The 18,368-nt window shown below is 35.4% G+C and overlaps 1 protein-coding gene across 15 annotated transcripts in view; it reads left to right on the forward strand.

Moving 5' to 3' along the window:
- Positions 1-18,368, forward strand: part of SMC5 (structural maintenance of chromosomes 5) — a 104,433-nt gene that overhangs the window by 55,633 nt on the left and 30,432 nt on the right. For 8 of the 15 annotated variants that reach the window (XR_012424780.1, XR_012424781.1, XR_012424782.1 and 5 more), the window contains 5 exons: positions 519-632; positions 9,687-9,781; positions 10,396-10,528; positions 13,495-13,668; positions 13,772-13,941. Coding sequence is in view for 10 of the 15 variants with exons in the window: in XM_074017636.1 (XP_073873737.1) it covers positions 519-632; positions 9,687-9,781; positions 10,396-10,528; positions 13,495-13,668; positions 13,772-13,941 (686 nt within the window). In the remaining 5 variants the exon portion in view is untranslated. Of the gene's footprint in view, positions 1-518; positions 633-9,686; positions 9,782-10,395; positions 10,529-11,316; positions 11,601-11,885; positions 12,225-12,958; positions 13,204-13,494; positions 13,669-13,771; positions 13,942-16,246; positions 16,363-18,368 lie in introns of those variants that run through there. The other 7 variants (XM_005581897.4, XM_074017635.1, XR_012424784.1 and 4 more) reach the window with 6 other exon arrangements.

The raw sequence follows: 18,368 nt of genomic DNA on the forward strand, positions 1-18,368 counted from the left end.
GATCAATAAGATTATGTTACGGTGATATAAACTGCAAGTTTCTCTTGAGGGCAGTAATAGTTACAAATAAATCATAGCAAAGTTTTTTTTTTTTCCATTAGTTTTATAAAGTTTAAAGTTCTTTGTGTTTTTGTACCTATCAGTTATTCCATCTATGAAGTTCTCTTGATTAAGAAAATATGAAAAGTGTAGGGAAGGATAAGAAATGTTTACACTCAAGTCACAATCTAAGACTGTTTGAAATATTTTCAATGTGTTGACTAGAAAGGAACTAAAGTTATTTCTTAGATAGTATCAAAATCAATATGCACTGTTCAAATCTTGGCCTTTGTTTAACCACGTACTGTATTAATTGTTTCTGAGTAATGGATTAGACGTTTTAAAATAACTCTTTGATACCAACTTCTTTTTTTATCTTCTCTCAAGTATTACAATCTAATTAAATCCAATTTTAATATAAACATGTTTTAATAATCAGTTGGGTTTCATGAAATTCGACCTTTTGTTTGTTTGTTTAGATCAATATGAAAGATAATAAAAATGCCAAATATATTGAAAATCATATTCCATCAAATGACTTAAGAGCCTTTGTATTTGAAAGTCAAGAAGATATGGAGGTTTTCCTCAAAGAGGCAAGTACTAACCAACATAACACTTTGATTCACTTGACTCTTACCTTTCAGCACTGAAGTTTTAACTTCACTAGAGCAAAATGTGACAGCTAATTTTACCACCAGTTCACTCTCATGCAAAATCAGTTTTGCTAATTTCTTTCCTATTTATGGCATTGTGGGTCAATTGATTTGCTTTATAAAAGGAAACCATCCCATAATATTCCATCTGTAACATTTTGAAATTATCATTTGAAATTAATGTGAAGAGTAATTCTATCATGTTTTAAGAAAACAAAACATAATGGACCTTTGGTCTTGGATATCCTTTTTGTGAAAATGTAATGAACTTAGTTTTACTTTGAAAGGAAAATCAGTACAATGTTGCTTATTAATATAAATAAAACTTCTTTAAAAAGAATGAGAACCCTGTATCTGTCTAGAGAAAGGCCACTGACCAAAACTCTAAGCCACTGAAAGACAGTAAGGCTTAGTAGTTAAGAATGTATACTTTGTAGCTGGGCTACCAGGATTTGAATTCTGGGATTGCTTCTAATTCTGGGATTGGGCAAATTGCCTAAATGTTTTATGCCTCAGTTTTCTCGTCTATAAAATGAAGGGTAACATTATCTACTTCAAGAGATGGTTGTAAGGATTAAGTCAGTTAATAAATGTAAAGGTACTTATAGCAGTAGTTATTAACTCTTATCGTTATTATAATGTTATATAATCCACATAACATGTAGTATAATATATTGTTAGCTATATATGACATTCTTATATATATATGGTTAGTTATATGTTGTCTGTAAGACTTCCTACTCCTTTTGCATGTCTTCTGTTTCTTTAAAAGGCTTATAAAGAAAAGTTAAGTTTAGATTTTTTTTGTATATCTTGTTTCAACAATTTTGTTAATTGGTCTAAGTGAGGAGAGGATTCTGAATCAGCTCAAGTGGTCCTGTGTTTCTCTGGTACACAAGTGCTCGGAAAGAGTCTTGACTTGCTTTGGCTTTTATCATATTACCCTACTTCTGGTTTGGGAGTGGCAAGGTATGTGAACATAAAGGTGACTGGATAAAAAGGTTGGCTGTATAAAATTATAAAATAGACTCCAAAAAGTTAAAAATTTGTGTATGTTAGAGGTGTTTAAGCTTAACCAGTGATTTATCAATCTGATGAAAGAGCTCAGTGGAGAAGTCAAGTTGCTTGGGTTGCATGTCTTTTAAGACATGATACGTTGTAAAGTGCATGCAGTCAGGTGTAATTAAATGATCTCTATTTTGCAAATGGCCCGCTTAGCCTGTTACTTCTCCTTGTGTCAAAAACTCATTCTGCCTCTGCACTAAGGATTTAAACCATATGTTGATGATACAATATAGATTCCTGATCATTTGACCTGGATTCTTTTTTCTTGTATTGTAACACTTTTCCATAGCTGCTTATCAGATAGAATCAGAACTTTCTCCTATAATTTGTGTGTGTATTTTAAATTGTGAAATTTATTCTATATGACCTTCTCCTGTAATTGTATATACTACAGTACCATTTCTCATCCTTCAGTAAATTACAAATCATCTTCACAATTTTTGCCATTGCTACATACTATTATGTGCAACGTAAATTTTGCCAAATCTGAGTACTATCTATAGTTTTATTTCTTGTTTTTCTTTCAGTCACCTCACTTTTTGTTACTCAAACAAAATCTTCTAAAAGGAAATACATCATTACAAAGTTAAAAACAAATAATAGGCCCGGTGTGTTGGCTTATGCCTCTAATCCCAGCACTTTTGGAGGCCAAGGCAGACAGATCACTTGAGGTCAGGAGTTCGAGACCAGCCTGGCCAATGTGTCGAAATCCCATCTCTGTTACAAATACAAAAATTAACCGGGTGGGGTGGTGTGCACTATTTTTTCCCTTTGTAATTGTTTACTTTGAGATTGCAGATATTCTGTTCCTCATGAAATCCTACCTAGTAGGTTTAAGAGCCATTAGTGATTCTAGCGCTGTCATTCCTTCTGTGTTTATTAGTTAGCATTCTACCTATAAGAAAGAACTTTTCTTCTCTTCCATTTATTTGTTTGTTGTATCAGTATAGATTCATAGAATTGTTTTACGTATTTTAATTCATTACTTTTTTTTTTTTTGAGATGGAGTTTTGCTCTTGTTGCCCAGGCTGGAGTGCAATGGCATGCTCTTGGCTCACTCCAACTTCTGCTTCCCAGGTTCAAGCAATTATCCTGCCTCAGAATCTCGAGTAGCTGGGATTACAGGTATCCACCACCATGCCCAGCTAATTCTTTATATTTTTAGTGGAGACGGGGTTTCGCCATGTTGTCCAGGCTGGTCTTGAACTCCTGACCTCAAGTGATCCGCCTGCCTCGGCCTCCCAAAGTGCTGGAATTACAGATGTGAACCACCACGCCCGGCCAATTCATTACTATTTTAATGCTCAAATTGCCCCATATTTGGCCAGTGAGACCATTTTCAGGTTGACTCCTGTGTCATTTTGATATGTTGCCATTGTATTTTGAGCATTTCTTTCGTTTTGCCATAGTAAGATGTTACAGGCGCATCTTGAATGTATCCTTTTGGGCCTTATAATCAGTCCTTTAACCAAAAATCCTATTTTCTTGCTTCTAAGTCCTAACATGCAAACCCTTATGTCTATATTTATTTCCATATTTATCTAGAGACTAGATACCATATGTGCACCATGAATTCACGCTACTGCTTACAGTTGCAGTCCAACTTTGGAGTACCTTCTAGTCTTTCTCCTTTGCATATTTGTAATTCTCTTCTGTATTAGTGAAAAACATAGCTCCCCTTACCGTCAATATATTTAGTACTTTGTTCAAGCCTAGAATCCTCTGAAAATAGTTCAAGAATTGCTAATCTGTGCTACCATGAAATTACTGCATCCCACTATGCCTCTATTAATGTCTCTCAACATTTTTTCTTTTTCATTGTATAGGTTTTACACATCTCTTGTTAAATGTGTATTTCACTGTCTAATTTTAAAATACATTTTTTAACACTATCATAAATGGGTTTCTAAAATGCATTTTCTAATTGTACATTGCTAGTACGTAGACATATCGATTTTTTTAAACATTGACCTTATATCCGGTGACACTATTGAATTTACATTAAATTCTAGTACAGACATACAAGAGATATAACAGATTTATAAAGCAAATATTGCTGTAAAGCAAGTCATAACAAACTTTTTGGCTTCCCAGTATATATAAAAGTTATGTTTATACTATTTATGTCTATTAAGTGTGAATAGCATTATGTCTATAAAATGTACATACTTTAAAAACACTTTCTTGCTAAAAAATATTAACAATCATCTGAGCCTTCAGTGAGTTTAATCTTGTTAGTAGTGGAGGATTTTGCTTCCATATTGATAGCTGCTGACTGATTAAGGTGATGGTTGCTGAAGGTTGGAGTGGCAGTGGCATTTTCTTAAATAAGGTAACAATAAAGTTTACCACATTGATCAACTCTTCCTTTCACAAAAGATCTCTCTGTAGCATGCGATAGCAATTTTACCTATAGCAGAATTTCTTTTTCCTTTTTTTTTTTTTTTTTTTTTGAGACAGGGTCTTCCTCTGTCACGCAGACTAGAGTGGAATGACCTCCCAAAGTGCTGGAATTACAGGCATGAGCCACCGCGCCCAGCCTAGAATTTCTTTCAGAATTGGAGTTGATCCTTTCAAACCCTGCCTGTACTTTATCACCTAAATTTATGACATATTCTAAATCATTTGTTGTAATTTCAACAGTGTTCCCAGCATCTTCACCAGAAGTACTTTCCATCTCAAAAAACCATTTTCTTTGCTCATCCATAAGAAGCTACTCCTTCTCCATTCAGGTTTTATCCTGAGATTGCAGCAATTCAGTTACATCTTTGGGCTTCACTTCTAATTCTAGTTCTCTTGCTATTTCCACCACATCTGCTGTTACTTCTTCCAAAGAAGTCTTGAACCTCTCAGAGTCATCCCTGAAGGCTGGAATCAGTTTCTTTCAAACTTCTGTTAATGTTGATATCTTGAGACCTCCTCCCATGAATCAAACATGTTCTTAATGGCATTTAGAATGATGAATTTTTTTTTTTCTTTTTTTTTTTTTTCTGGAGACAGGGTCTTGCTCTGTTGCCCAGGCTGGAGTGCAGTGGCACAATCTTGGCTCACTGCACCTGCACCTCCACCTCCTGGGTACAAGCAATTCTGCCTTAGCTTCCTGAGTAGCTGGGATTACAGGTATGTGCCACCACGCCCAGCTGATTTTTGCATTTTTTAGTAGAGATGGGGTTTTGTCATGTTGGTCAGGCTGGTCTCAAACTCCTGACTTCAGGTGATCTGCCCACCTCAGCCTCCCGAAGTGCTGGGATTACAGGTGTGAGCCACCGCACCCGGCCGATGAATCTTTTTTAGAAGGCTTTTTGTTTACTTTGCCCAGATCCATCAGAGGAGTCATTATCTGTGGCTGCCATAAGTAGCCTTGTGAATTGTGTTTCTTAATAAGACTTGAAAGTCATAATTACTCCTTGATCCATGGGCTGCAGATTGGATATTGTGTTAGCAGACATGAAAACAACATTAATCTACATGTACATCTCCATCAGACCTCTTGGGTGACTAGGTACATTGTCAGTGATCAGTAATATTTGGACAGGCGTCTTTTTTTTCTGAGGAGTAGGTCTCAACAGTGGGCTTAAAATACTCAGTAAACCATGCTGTAAATAGATGTGCTGTCATCCACGCTTCGTTGTTCAACTTATAGAGCACAGGGAGAGTAGATTTAGCATAATTCTAATGGGCCCTAGGATTTTTTGGAATGGTTAAATAAGCATTGGCTTCAACTTAAAAGTCAGTAGATGTATTCATCCCTAGCAAGAGTCAGCTTTCCTTTGAAGTTTTGAATCCAGTCATTGATTTCTTTTCTCTAGTTATAAAAGTCCTAGATGGCATTCCCTTCCAATGGAAGGCTGTTGGTTCTACATTGAAAATCTGTCATTTAGTGTAGCCACCTTCATCAGTGATCTTAGCTAGATCTTCTGGATAACTTGCTGCAGCTTCTACATCAGCATTTGCTGTTTCAGCTTACACTTTTATGTTATGGAAATGGCTTCTTCCCTTAAACGTCATGAACCAACCTCTGCTAGCTTCAAGCTTACTTCTCTCACCTCTTTCAGCCATCAAATAATTGAAAAGAGTTCAGGCTTGCTCTGGATTAGGATTTGGCTTAAAGGGATGTTGTGACTGCTTTGATCATCTATTCAGACCACTAAAACTTTCTTCAGATCTGCAATAAGGCAAGTTTGCTTTCTTTTTTGTGTGTACACTGGAGTAGCACTTCTAATTTCCTTCAAGAACTCTTCCTTTGCGTTCACATCTTGGCTAGCTTTCAGCCTAGCTCAGCTTTTGTCATGCCTTCCCCAGTAAGCTTTATTTTTAGCTTTTGATTTAAAGTGAGAGACATGTGACTCTTCTTTTCCCTTGAACACTTAGAGGCCATTGTAGGGTTATTAATTGGTCTGGTTTCAGTCAGGGAAATGTTGTGTGTCAGGGAATAGGGAGACCCAAGGAGAGGGAGAGGGACTGGAGAACAGATGGTCATTGGAACAGTCAGAACATACACAGCATTTATCGATTAAGTTCACTGTCTTATCTAGGTGTGGTATGTGGCATTCCAGTTACAATGGCAGTATCAAAGATCATAGATCACTATATAACACATACAACAATAATAAAAAAGTTGGGAGAATTACCAGAGTATGACACAGAGACACAACAAGATGAGCACATCCTATTGGAAAAATGGCACTATAGACTTTTTTTGACATAGGGTTGCTGCAAACCTTGAATGTGTTAAAAAAAAAAATTGTTTTTAAACCAGTCAAATTTAGTAGTGGGGGGTTGTATACCAACTTTAATGACACTATGTTAATAACTTCTGATAACCCACTACCATTGGACCAGCCAAAAAAAAAATGTTTTTTAACGCAATATCTTTGAAGGTCAGTAAAGCAAAGCACAATAAAATGAGGTATGCCTATGGTTGCTTTGTAGAGTCCATAGGACTTTCTGTGTAGAAAGTCCTGTCTTTTGCACATAGGTCATTTTACTTTTTTTTCCCAATCTTTTATTTCTTTATTGTGCATTATTACATTTACTCATACCTCCAGGACAGTGTTGAGGAGAAATGATGTATTAGTCCATTTTCACACTGCTACAAAGAACTGCTTGTATTAGCCGGGCATGGTGGCGGACACCTGTAATCCCAGCTATGCAAGAGGCTGAGACAGGAGAATCACTTGAACCTGGGAGGCAGAGGTTGCAGCGAGCTGAGATTGTGCTACTGCAGTCCAGCCTGGGTGACAGAGTGAAGACACTATCTCAAAAAAAAAAAAAAAAAAAAAAAAAAAGAACTGCCTGAGACTGGGTAATTTATAAACAAAAGAGGTTTAATTGACTCACAGTTCTGCATGGTTGAGGAGGCCTCAGGAAGCTTACAATCATGGCGGAAAGGGAAGAAGTAAGGCACATCTTACATGGCAGCAGGAGAGAGAGTGTGGGCAGGGAACTGCAACAGACTTTTAAACCATCAGATTGTGTGAGAACTGACTATCATGAGAACAGCGTGGGGGAAACCGCCCCCATGATCCAATCACCTCCCACCAGGTCCCTCCCTCAGCATGTGGGATTGTACTTTGGAATGAGATTTGGATGGGAACACAGAGCCAAACTATATCAAATGACAAGATTGGACACCCTTACGTGTTTCCAGACTTAGGAGGAAAGCACTTAATATTTCATCATTAGGTATGAGGTTTGCTGTAGATTTTCCACAAATGCTCTTTGTTAGATTGAGAAAGTTCCCTTGTCTACCTGTTTTACTGAGAATTTTTATCATAAATGGATGTCAAGTTTTGTCAGATGGTTTCCTGCATCTGCTAAGATGATCATATGGCTTTTACATTTTATTTTGTTAGTATGATAAATTAGATTGGTTGATTTTTGACTGTTACATCAGTCTGGCATTCCTGGCATAAACTCCACTTGGTCATGTATACTGTTCATACATTGCTGGATTCTGTTTACCAGTATTTTACAAAGGATTTTTGCTTTTGTATTCCTGAGGGATATTGGTTTATAGACTTTTTTGTAATGTTTTTGTCAAGAGTTTGGCATAAGAGTTATGTTGGTATCATAAAATGACTTGGGAAGTGTTTCATCCTTCTGTTTTCTGCAGAGTCTTGGTATTATTGCTTCCTTAACTGTTTTATCAAATTTATCAGTGAAAACATCTTAGTATAGACTTTTTCTTCATTAGAATTTTTATAGCAAATTGAGTTTCTCTAATACATGTAAAGGCTATTTCAGCTTTTTTTTTAATCTTGCTTTAAATTTGGCAAATTGTGTTTTTAAGGATTTTTTTCCAATTCATCTAAGTTATTCATGATATTAGTTTTTCATGATATTATCTTTTTAATGTTTTAGGATCTTTCATCAGTAAACCCATCAGTGAATTTTTCATTTCAGCTACTGCATATTTTAGTTCTAGAATTTTCATTTAATTCTTTTTATTCTGTCTGCTGAGATTCTCCGCCTGTTGATGATAATAAACCATAGTTTTCTTGAACATATGTGTGTGTGTGTGTATATATATATATATATAAAAATAAAATAGCTACGTTAAACTTCTTTGCTAGTTCTAACATCTAGGTCTTTGTGGAATCAGTTCCTCTTAGTTGCTTTTTCTCTTGACGATGGTGGCATTTTATTCTTATGCTTAGTAGTTGGGTTTTTTGTTTTTGTTTTTGTTTTGAGACAGAGTTTCGCTCTTGTTGCCCAGGCTGGAGTGCAATGGCGTGATCTCGGCTCATTGCAACCGCCGCCTCCTGGGTTGAAGCAATTCTCCTGCCTCACCCTCCCAAGTCGCTGAGATTACAGGTGCCCCATACCACACCCAGCTAATTTTTTTATATTTTCAGTAGAGACGGGGTTTCACCGTGTTGGTCAGGCTGATCTTGAACTCCTGACCTCAGTTGATCTGCCCACCTCGGTCTGCCAAAGTGCTGGGGTTACAGGTGTGAGCTACTGTGCCCGACCAGTAATTTTTTATTATATTCTGGAATCATAGGTAATAACACTGTAGAGACTGGATTCAATTGTCTTCTTCCAAAGAAACTAGAAGGCAGTTAACTTAGCTGGATTTAAACTCCAAACTCTGTCTGTCAAGCAGTGGACAGCAACTGAAATCTCCGGTCAGTGGAGATGGTGGTTGTTATTGTTGTTGTTGTCGTTGTTGTTTTAGTTTTAGCCTTCCACTTGTTGCTTTCCTCCAATCCCCTGGAATTTTTACACTCATAGTTCATGAGGCAGCCAAAGATTTTAAATCGATGGGCGTTTATAGGCAGATTTTGAGGCTTCTCACTTTGCAACTCCCTTCTTCCAAGAATTTACCCTCTCAGTTTACAGTCGTTCTAGTCACCCCAAACTCCATCCTTCCATCCTATGATCCCTCCAGCCAGAAAGACTGCAGCTTTCTACCGGAATTCTTTCCCCACTCCTGATGCTCCAGATTGGGGAATGCCCCCAAGCCACAAGCCACATAAACACAAATCTCACCTAGTGCTATTCTTTCAGATGTCAACTCCTTTCCAACTTCTTCTTTTGTCCATCTCCAGTGCCTTAAAATAATTGTTTTTAAGATTTTGGCCAGAGTTTACAATCATTGTTTGTAGAAAAGTTAGTCCAATACAAGATAATCTGCCAATAATGTAAGCATAACTATCTCCCTTCTATATTATTTTGAAGTAAGTCCCAGACATTCTATTTCACCTGTAAATATTTTGGTATGTATCTCTAAAAGAAGTGGACTCTTTTTATAAAAACACGTAACTATAGTATTATCACAGTAAAAAAATTTATACTAACATCTAATATGCCATGTTTGAGTTTCTTATCCATCCTACAAATGTCAGTAGGAATATGGTAACTATAAATCATTTCAGTAGAGAATATATGGTAATTAAAATAATATTTTCTTTTCCCTATATTCAGGTTCGTGACAACAAAAAATTAAGAGTAAATGCTGTTATTGCTCCCAAGAGTTCGTATGCAGACAAAGCACCTTCAAGATCTTTAAATGAACTTAAGTAAGTCTTGAAAATATTAAGATTTATTTAAATATTGAATTATTCAACATTTATTGTTACATAAATAAGCTATTACAAGCTGTATTATTTCCTTTTAAGATCTCTTAAGTCAAATATAAGGAAAAATTTAGGCATAAGACCATGATGTAGTTAGCACACAGCGAGTGTGATGCGATATGATGTTTCAAATTTGCAGAACAATACTAAACTATTTAATAAAAGATGCTAAAGTAGTTGGTTAGTTATTGGGAAAACTGAAATGATAAATTATCACTTCATAATGCAGAAATAATTTCCAAAAGGACTAAATATAAAAAATTTTAATTATAAAATAATTATAAGTAAATATCTTAACTTGGAATATAAATAAGCATTCTAAACATAATGGAAGAAATTTAAAAAGAGTAGTTTGTAATCATAAAAAGCTTAAGCTTTTCTGGTAAGTGAATAGTTCATAAGTGATTTTTAAAATATAAAAAAAAGAAAAAAGAGTTTTCCTGTGTCATTGTTGAAATAATGTGTGTTTTACTTATTGTTTTTTGGTGGTTTATCAACTCTCAGTTCTTTTAACGATATTTTAAGAAGAAAAATCTAATCAATACTTTTCCTTTCAGACAATACGGATTTTTCTCTTATTTGAGAGAATTATTTGATGCACCTGATCCTGTAATGAGTTACCTTTGCTGTCAGTATCATATTCACGAAGTTCCTGTAGGAACTGAAAAGACCAGAGAAAGAATTGAACGGGTAAGGAAGTAGTGAATCATGTACTGAATCATGTACCAAAAATGTAGTTTTGTTAAAACTTCTTAGCTAAAGGCAAGCAAAATGTTTCAGAATTTAAGTAAGTCAGTTGTTTTTAATCATGCAGAAATTATCTTTGTATTATTTTCCATGTGACATAAAACATTGACTGTTAACTAATACATTATGAGAGGAGTGATGAGGAGTTAACTAGAATAAATAGTTAATACATTTAGGGTAATTCAGTAAAGTTAAAACCTGAAAAGAGATACCTGGTACACTAACCTGATTCTGCCTTGCTTGGTAAACCTATGTTAAAGCATTGTATTAGTAGTTTAGTCTTTTAAATTATTATATGTGAGATTATTTTTAAGACAAATTATACTTTAGAATGGCAGGCTGGGGTATAAAACTGTTTTTGGTCAACCTTCCTTTTCTTAAAACTTATAATTAAGATTATCTCACGTATGAATGACCACTCATAGGATTTGTTTGACTAGTACATACAGCCACAGAAACTCCTAGTTTCTGTATTCTGCTAGTACTGTTTGGAATTTTATTCTTTAAAGCAATCTCCGTGACTCCAAACCCTATGCACTTTTATCACAGGCAGAAACAGAAAGGAAATCTCTCCTGAAACAGATTTTTCCAATATTAATACCAAGTTGCTGTATTAATACTGCTTATAAGCATCTAATAACCAATTATAGACCTGACTACTACTTATAATATTGAATTTATTTAAAAATATGTTTTAAATTTCTAACAACCAGTATATAAATATTCCTAAGATGATTCATTTGGGGGCTGTCTATACTTCATTAACAGAAGATAGAAAAATGAGAGCTCATTACCAACTCATTTCGCAAAAACAAGTCACAGTAAGTTGCCTGCCTTTGGTTAGAATTGTATCGTATTATGGTAATCACTTGTGAAAACCAAAAGTAGAAGTCTCTGTGTGGGTATACTACTTTTTTTTATTAATTCACTGAGGTTTAGAAAAGAGGACAAGACCATATGCATAGACCAAACCAATTTTTGTCAAAGTTTTAAAAGTAGGTGGGGCTCTCTCTGAAAGTAAGATTAGTAGGACTTTTTTACTAACGCAGAGAGACAATAAAAAGGTTGATAAGGACTTTTAAACTTCACTTTGGGGCAGAAAGGAGCAATTACTTTTTTTGGAAATTTATTTTCCTTTTTGAACATTGCTTCAAGTTGAGTTATTTTCGTGTACTTTTGCTTTTAACATTTTAAGTCACCTACGGAGCTTTGACACTGCTGTTTGTACTAGAGAAATAGCTTTGGAATTCATATTATTTATATTAAAAGTGAAATTCTTTTCTTCTCATTTCTTTTTCAGGTGTTTTCATTAATCTTAATCACTTTGGTGTTATATACTGTATTTTTTAAATTCTCAAACACATCAAATACCTTATTGTCCCAATGCCTCAGTTCTATGTTGTATATAATTTATGATGATATACTTTTCAGACATGTGTATGTACAAGAAAACCAAGTTAGAAAGTGTTTCAAGCACCTAGTAAAGATTATCTTAGCTATCTTTCAGAAGATGAAAACCTTTATTGAGGAAATTTACTACCTTTATATCTGCAGTCCTTCTGTTTGAGACAATAATGGCTAGATAATGGCAATAATGGCTGTATCTCTTCCTCAGAATACAATAAAAATATATTCTTTATGTTTTCCTTTATTATTAACTCTTAACATTTTACGTTCTCTAACAGTATACCCTATTTACGGAATTGTTCTCTCATTAATTTCTAAGATTCTCCCTTTGGTTAAATTGTCTGCTGACTTATTTAGCTTGAGATGTCACTTTTATGGGAAGTGCCCTTCCTTCACTAACTCTGTCAGTTCAAATCCAGTTTAAAACTCATTTTTAGGAGACTTCGATACGCTAAAGTCTTCCAGTCTATCCCTTTATTTCAGATTAGTCGGGATTTAGGATTTACACCTGTTGACCTAGTGTGCTTAAATATGTCTTACCTCTTCACTTAGACTATAAACTTCTGGAAGGAAACAAGCCACAGTAGTATTACAATAGTATCTAAAGGTTTTTAGAGATTGAAAACAACCTCTAAAAATGCTCTGCATTGCAGCAGCCTATCTATAAATATACAGAAATAGATCAAATAATGGTATGCTTATGGTATTTATAATATATTTTAGTTTATGAAATCCATGTATAAATTCTTGAGAGAAAAGTTCTAAAAAAACTTTTAAAATAAGAAAAGGCTTTGAAATCTATGAAAAATGTTTCATTTGATGATTATTCTCAAATACACAGGAACTAAACATAAGATTATGTATCTTCGAACAGTATAACTGAGAGGAAGGGAGAGTAAATGACTTACCCAAGATAACATAGTTAAATGTACTGAGCACCCTTCTCTCCTGGTATCTCTTCTTTAGATGTAACAAAGCTCCAAAACTACTTGGGAGAGTCATATAGTGGCGTAGAAGTATAGCTGACTTTGCTAGTTGTATGGGCCACCTTGTTTGAAATTTTGTTGGATAGGTTAAAAAAAAATTGCTACACTCAGTGGCTCACACCTGTAATCCCGGCACTTTGGAAGACCATGGCGGGAGAATCTCAGAGGCAGGAATTCAAGACCAGCCCCCATAGGAAGCATGGAAAAACTCCATTTCTACAAAAATTTTTTTTAATTAACCGGGCGTGGTGGCACATGCCTCTAGTCCCAGCTACTCAGGAGACTGAAGTGGGAGGATCACTTGAGCCTGGGAGGTTGAGGCTGGAGTAAGCTGAGATCGTGCCACTGCATTCCAGCCTGGGTGACAGAACGAGACCCTGTCTCAAAAAAAAAAAAAAGGTATATCTACTGTATTTTGATCCTCCAAAATTCAGTTGGTCTGTATTTCTAATTATTTAGTACTTTAAAACATATAATTTATATTAGATGTGCACTAATTGTTGTTTTACATTATAGGTAATACAAGAAACCCGATTAAAACAAATTTATACAGCAGAAGAAAAGTATGTGGTGAAAACTTCTTTTTATTCAAACAAAATTATTTCTAGTAACACATCTCTAAAAGTAGCCCAGTTTCTCACTGTCACTGTGGACCTAGAGCAAAGAAGACACTTAGAAGAACAGCTAAAGGTTGGTTAATTTGATCCGAATATTAGAAAATATTAACTGGATTTCTAATACTTTCACTGGAACGGGTTTTTAAATATGTTAACAATTTTTAAATATTTTATAGGAAATTAGTAGAAAATTGCAAGCAGTGGATTCAAGGTTGATTGCCTTACGTGAAACAAGCAAACATCTGGAGCACAAAGACAATGAACTTAGACAAAAGAAGAAGGAGCTTCTTGAGAGAAAAACCAAGAAAAGACAACTGGAACAGAAAATCAGTTCCAAACTAGGAAGGTATCTTTTAGCCTGTTCAGGGGGGAGGCACAAATTACTGTATGGGAGAATATTAATTATATACTGTAATAACAACAGCATTTCCACAAGCACGCTTTGTAGTAATTTCTCTTTAATCTTTAATCTTACTACATAAAATACAATTTTAGTCCATAGGGCAAAAGGAGATGAATGTTGAGTGTTACAAGTTCTTCTGTTCTTTGATCTGTTATTCCAGTCTCTGAACTCCTTTATATGCTTAAAAATTAATGAGGACCTTGAAGAGGTTTTGTTTACCTGGATTGTATTTATTGATATTTACCATATTAGAAATTAAAACTGAGAATGTTTAAAATATTCATTAATTTATTTTTTTAGGTAGAGATGGGACAGTAATTTATTTTAAAAATGACAAGCCCATTATATGTTAACATAAAAATGTATTAAAAATAACTGTTTTCCCGACAAAATACATTTAGTGAGAAGAGTGGCATTGTTTAACATTTTTGCAGATTTCTTTAGTTGAAGTCAGTAGGTTTTTCCCTACTTAATTCTGTATTGAGTTTGTAGTGAAATGTTTGAGTTGAAGTATGTGAAGGAAATCCAGCTTCCCATAAATATGCAGTTGGAAAAGGGAGGAGTATTTTAGACTTCAGATAATTGTGGATATTCTTCTTTAATACTACATCAAAACTTGCCAAAGTGTAGTTTATTAAAGTTTAATTGCAGTGTAGAGTCTGAAACCATATCAGTGATCTTGCGTACTCTGTTACATTAAAATCCATTGCACTTTAGATGGCGCTTTTACTCATGAATGATTTAGTTATAGCATGCATTGGTCATTTGGAAAATACTGGTTCATCAAGTCACATAGATATTTCAAATGAACTTTATCATTGGCAACAAATGTCAGTTATTTTCCTTGAAATGACAAGCTCCCTTTATTCCTTTTTGGAAAAAGAAAAATGACCAAATAGCCAAGTCCAAACAATTATAGTTTGTCATTTTTTTAAGTAAAAATGGTATTCCATGAAAAAAGTGTCTAGTATAACTCCAAACTTAATCACACAAGTGCTTTTCCTTGAAACAACATTTATACTTTTGAATATTCTACAGATGTGTAATAAGTACAGCCTGCCCTCTATATTCGTGGGTTCCACATCCGTGGATTCAACCAACCACAGATCAAAAATATTCAGAAGGCCAGGTGCAGTGTCTCATACTTATAATCCCAACAGTTTGTGAGGCCAAGGCGGAAGGATTACTTGAGTCCAGGAGTTTGAGACCAGCCTGGGCAACATGGCAAGACCTCATCTCTTTAGGCAGGGCAGGGAGGAGGGAAGAAAGAAAAATATTCAGGGTGACAAAAATGGATGGTTATGTCTGTATGGAACATGTACAGACTTTTTTCTTGTCATTTTTCCTTAAGCAATACAATATAACAACTATTTACATAGCATTTATGTTGTATTAGGTATTATAAGTAATCTAGAGATAATATAAAATATATGGGAGGGTGTGCATAGGCCATATGCAAATACTACATCATTTTATATAAGGAACTTAAGCATCTGTGGATTTTGGAATCCTTATGGAGTCCTGAAACCAATCTCTGATGGATACTAGGGGATAACTATATTATGTACGTCCTATGTCATGACATTGAATATTAAAAATATATATACTTGAGATTTTGAGGTTTAATAAAATTTATGAATTTTACTGCTTCATCAAGGATATTAAGGGAATTTGGCATTTTTAAAAATTTCAAGTGCATGGCAGTGAAGAATCTAAGAACTAGTATACTTTGGTGCACTAGTTTTGGTAGACTTACCTTTATTCTAAAACACTAGCATTTTTACTCTCCATTGCTTTTACACCATCAGTGCAAATGTCAGCATGGTGAGAAAGGCAAATGATGCCCTGTTATTACCATGAAAACAGTTTTTAACTCACAGACTCCTGAAATAGTTTCAGGTATCCCCAGGAGTCTGTGGACCACACTTTGAGAACCACCGCCCTACATGATTATCCAAAACACTATGTCCATTGAGTTCTGAATGGTAGGAGAGGGGAGGGAAGGTGTAGGCAGAAAAATTGTCAAATTGGTTATTTTCTCTCTCATTCTGAAACAGAGTAATAGGGAAAGAGGTTATATTGATTTTTACAGAATAGATTTGACACCTGAGGGTTTATCTCATTTAGTTGCAGTCTTCCTTGTGACAATTAGAATTATGTCTGCTTGGCCTTAATGGGTCACAGAATTCTGTGCAAAATATGAATATAGTATTGTCGAATGTCTTTTTTTTTTTTTTTTTTGGGACAGGGTCTTGCTCTGCTACCCAGGCTGGAGTGCAGTGGCATGATCACAGCTCACTGCAGCTTTGAACTCGGGCTCAAGCGATCCTCACGCCTCAGCCTCCTGAGTAGCTGGGACCACAGGTGTGCACCACTATGCCCAGCTTATTTGTAGAGATGGGATCTTGCTATGTTGCTGGGGCTGGTCTCGAACGCCAGACCTCAATCAGTCCTCCCACCTCAGCCTCCCAAAGTGCTAGAATTACAGGCATGAGCCACCACACCCAGCCAAAAGTCTTTTCTAAATGGAAAACTACTGGCTTGTTGTGAAAGCCCAGTCACCCATTCTCAGAACGATTGTAACTTTTAGATCTTTTGTAGAAACCAGAATATATAAGGTAGGATAAAAGCTATTAGGGTATCAAGTCTGGGGAAAAGGCACATGGTTTCCAGTTTCAAGGTTTTTTCCATATCCTACCATAACACAGCCCACAGCTTTTTGTTGTTGTTCTGACTTCTTGTCTATAGACTAAAGGTAGATATTAGTGACATAATCTTTAATAATAAGTAACAGCTCATCTTGAATAAGGTATTTTACTTTGACTTAATATAGTTTGTATTCCTAAACACATTTAAAAATTGAATCATATTTGAAATGTATTAGGAAGATTTGTTCTTTGTTGTTTATGTTTTTTTAAAGCAAACAATTGCCCATTAACTTCTATTTTTAAAATTGGTAATGTGCCTTGGTTGTTTAAATCAAGATATATCTATTTAGTCTAGCTTCCCAGAACTTTTTTCAACTTTAAACCTTTTTTTTTAAAAACTTTTAACCCTTTCCTTCATTCCTATTCAATCTTCTGCAAAGTGCTCAACTTTTACTGTGCAACTGCTGTATTGAACCCATTGTCTAAAACTAAACTTTCTCCTCATAAAGTAATGTTGATTTTTCACAGTGAGATGACTTTTCATACCTGTTACTAGCCTACTATCTCCTACTTCTATTCACTTTGGACTACTGCAGTGGTGACCTAGTTAGTGGACTCTGCCTGACTGGTCACTTCTCTATTTAATTCATCCAAAAGACTGTTGTAAAATATATTTTCTTTGCATGTTCCTACCACATTCAAGAATATTCATTATGAGGCCGGGTGCTGTGGCTCACGCCTGTAATCCCAGCACTTTGGGAGGCCCAGGCGGGTGGATCACTTGAGGTCAGGAGTTTGAGACCAGCCTAGCCAACAGGGTGAAACCCTGTCTCTACTAAAAATATAAAAATTATCCAGGCATGGTGGTGGGCGCCTGTGATCCCAGTTACTTGGAAGGCTGAGGCAGGAGAATTACTTGAGCTGGGAAGTGGAAGTTGCAGTGAGCTGAGATTGTGCCACTGCACTCCAGCCTAGGCAACAGAGTAAGACTCCTATCTCAAAAAAAAAAAAAAAAAAAAAAAATTCATTATGGCTTTCTACAGTTACTACATGAAATTTAATTAAACACTACTCTCCTTTTGGCAAACTTTTATGATTATTCAAAATCTTGTTTCGCTCTACCCATTCCAACTTTTCTCCCTCCCCTCCCCAACATACCCTTCCTTGTACCATTCTGGCCACTCTCTACAGCACCCACTGAACTTATTTATTATTGCTTCCATCCTTTGTTCTTTTCCCTTGGAGGCAACATGGTGTAGTGGAAAGAACATGGACTTTGGTACCAAACACATCTTAACACTTAATATCTGTGATTTTAGGCAATTTACTTCACTTACCTGAGGCTTAGTTTCTTCATCTTAAAATTGAGAGCATACTATTAACTTTTAGGATTATTGTGTTGTGTTTTATTTTTTGTTTCTGTTTTTTAGCTATTGACTCTCCCCACTTACGCTCCTTAAGGGAAGTGACTGTTTTGTAAACAATATTAATAGCAACAGAAACAACCTGTATTGATTGATCAGTGATGGGCCAGGCACTATATTTAGTGTGTTACATGTGTTACCCCCCCCATACATAAGGAAACAATGTAGTACCTTTTTAAGCTTCACCACAGCCCTATGGAGGAAGTACTGTTATTATCTATAATTTATAGATGAGGAAACTGAGGCTCAGAAGAGTAACTTGTTCAGAGTTAAACTGCTCATTAGTGAATGTCAAAGA

Source organism: Macaca fascicularis, chromosome 15 (genome assembly GCF_037993035.2).
Source record: "Macaca fascicularis isolate 582-1 chromosome 15, T2T-MFA8v1.1".
In the NCBI taxonomy this organism is placed as follows: domain Eukaryota; kingdom Metazoa; phylum Chordata; class Mammalia; order Primates; family Cercopithecidae; genus Macaca; species Macaca fascicularis.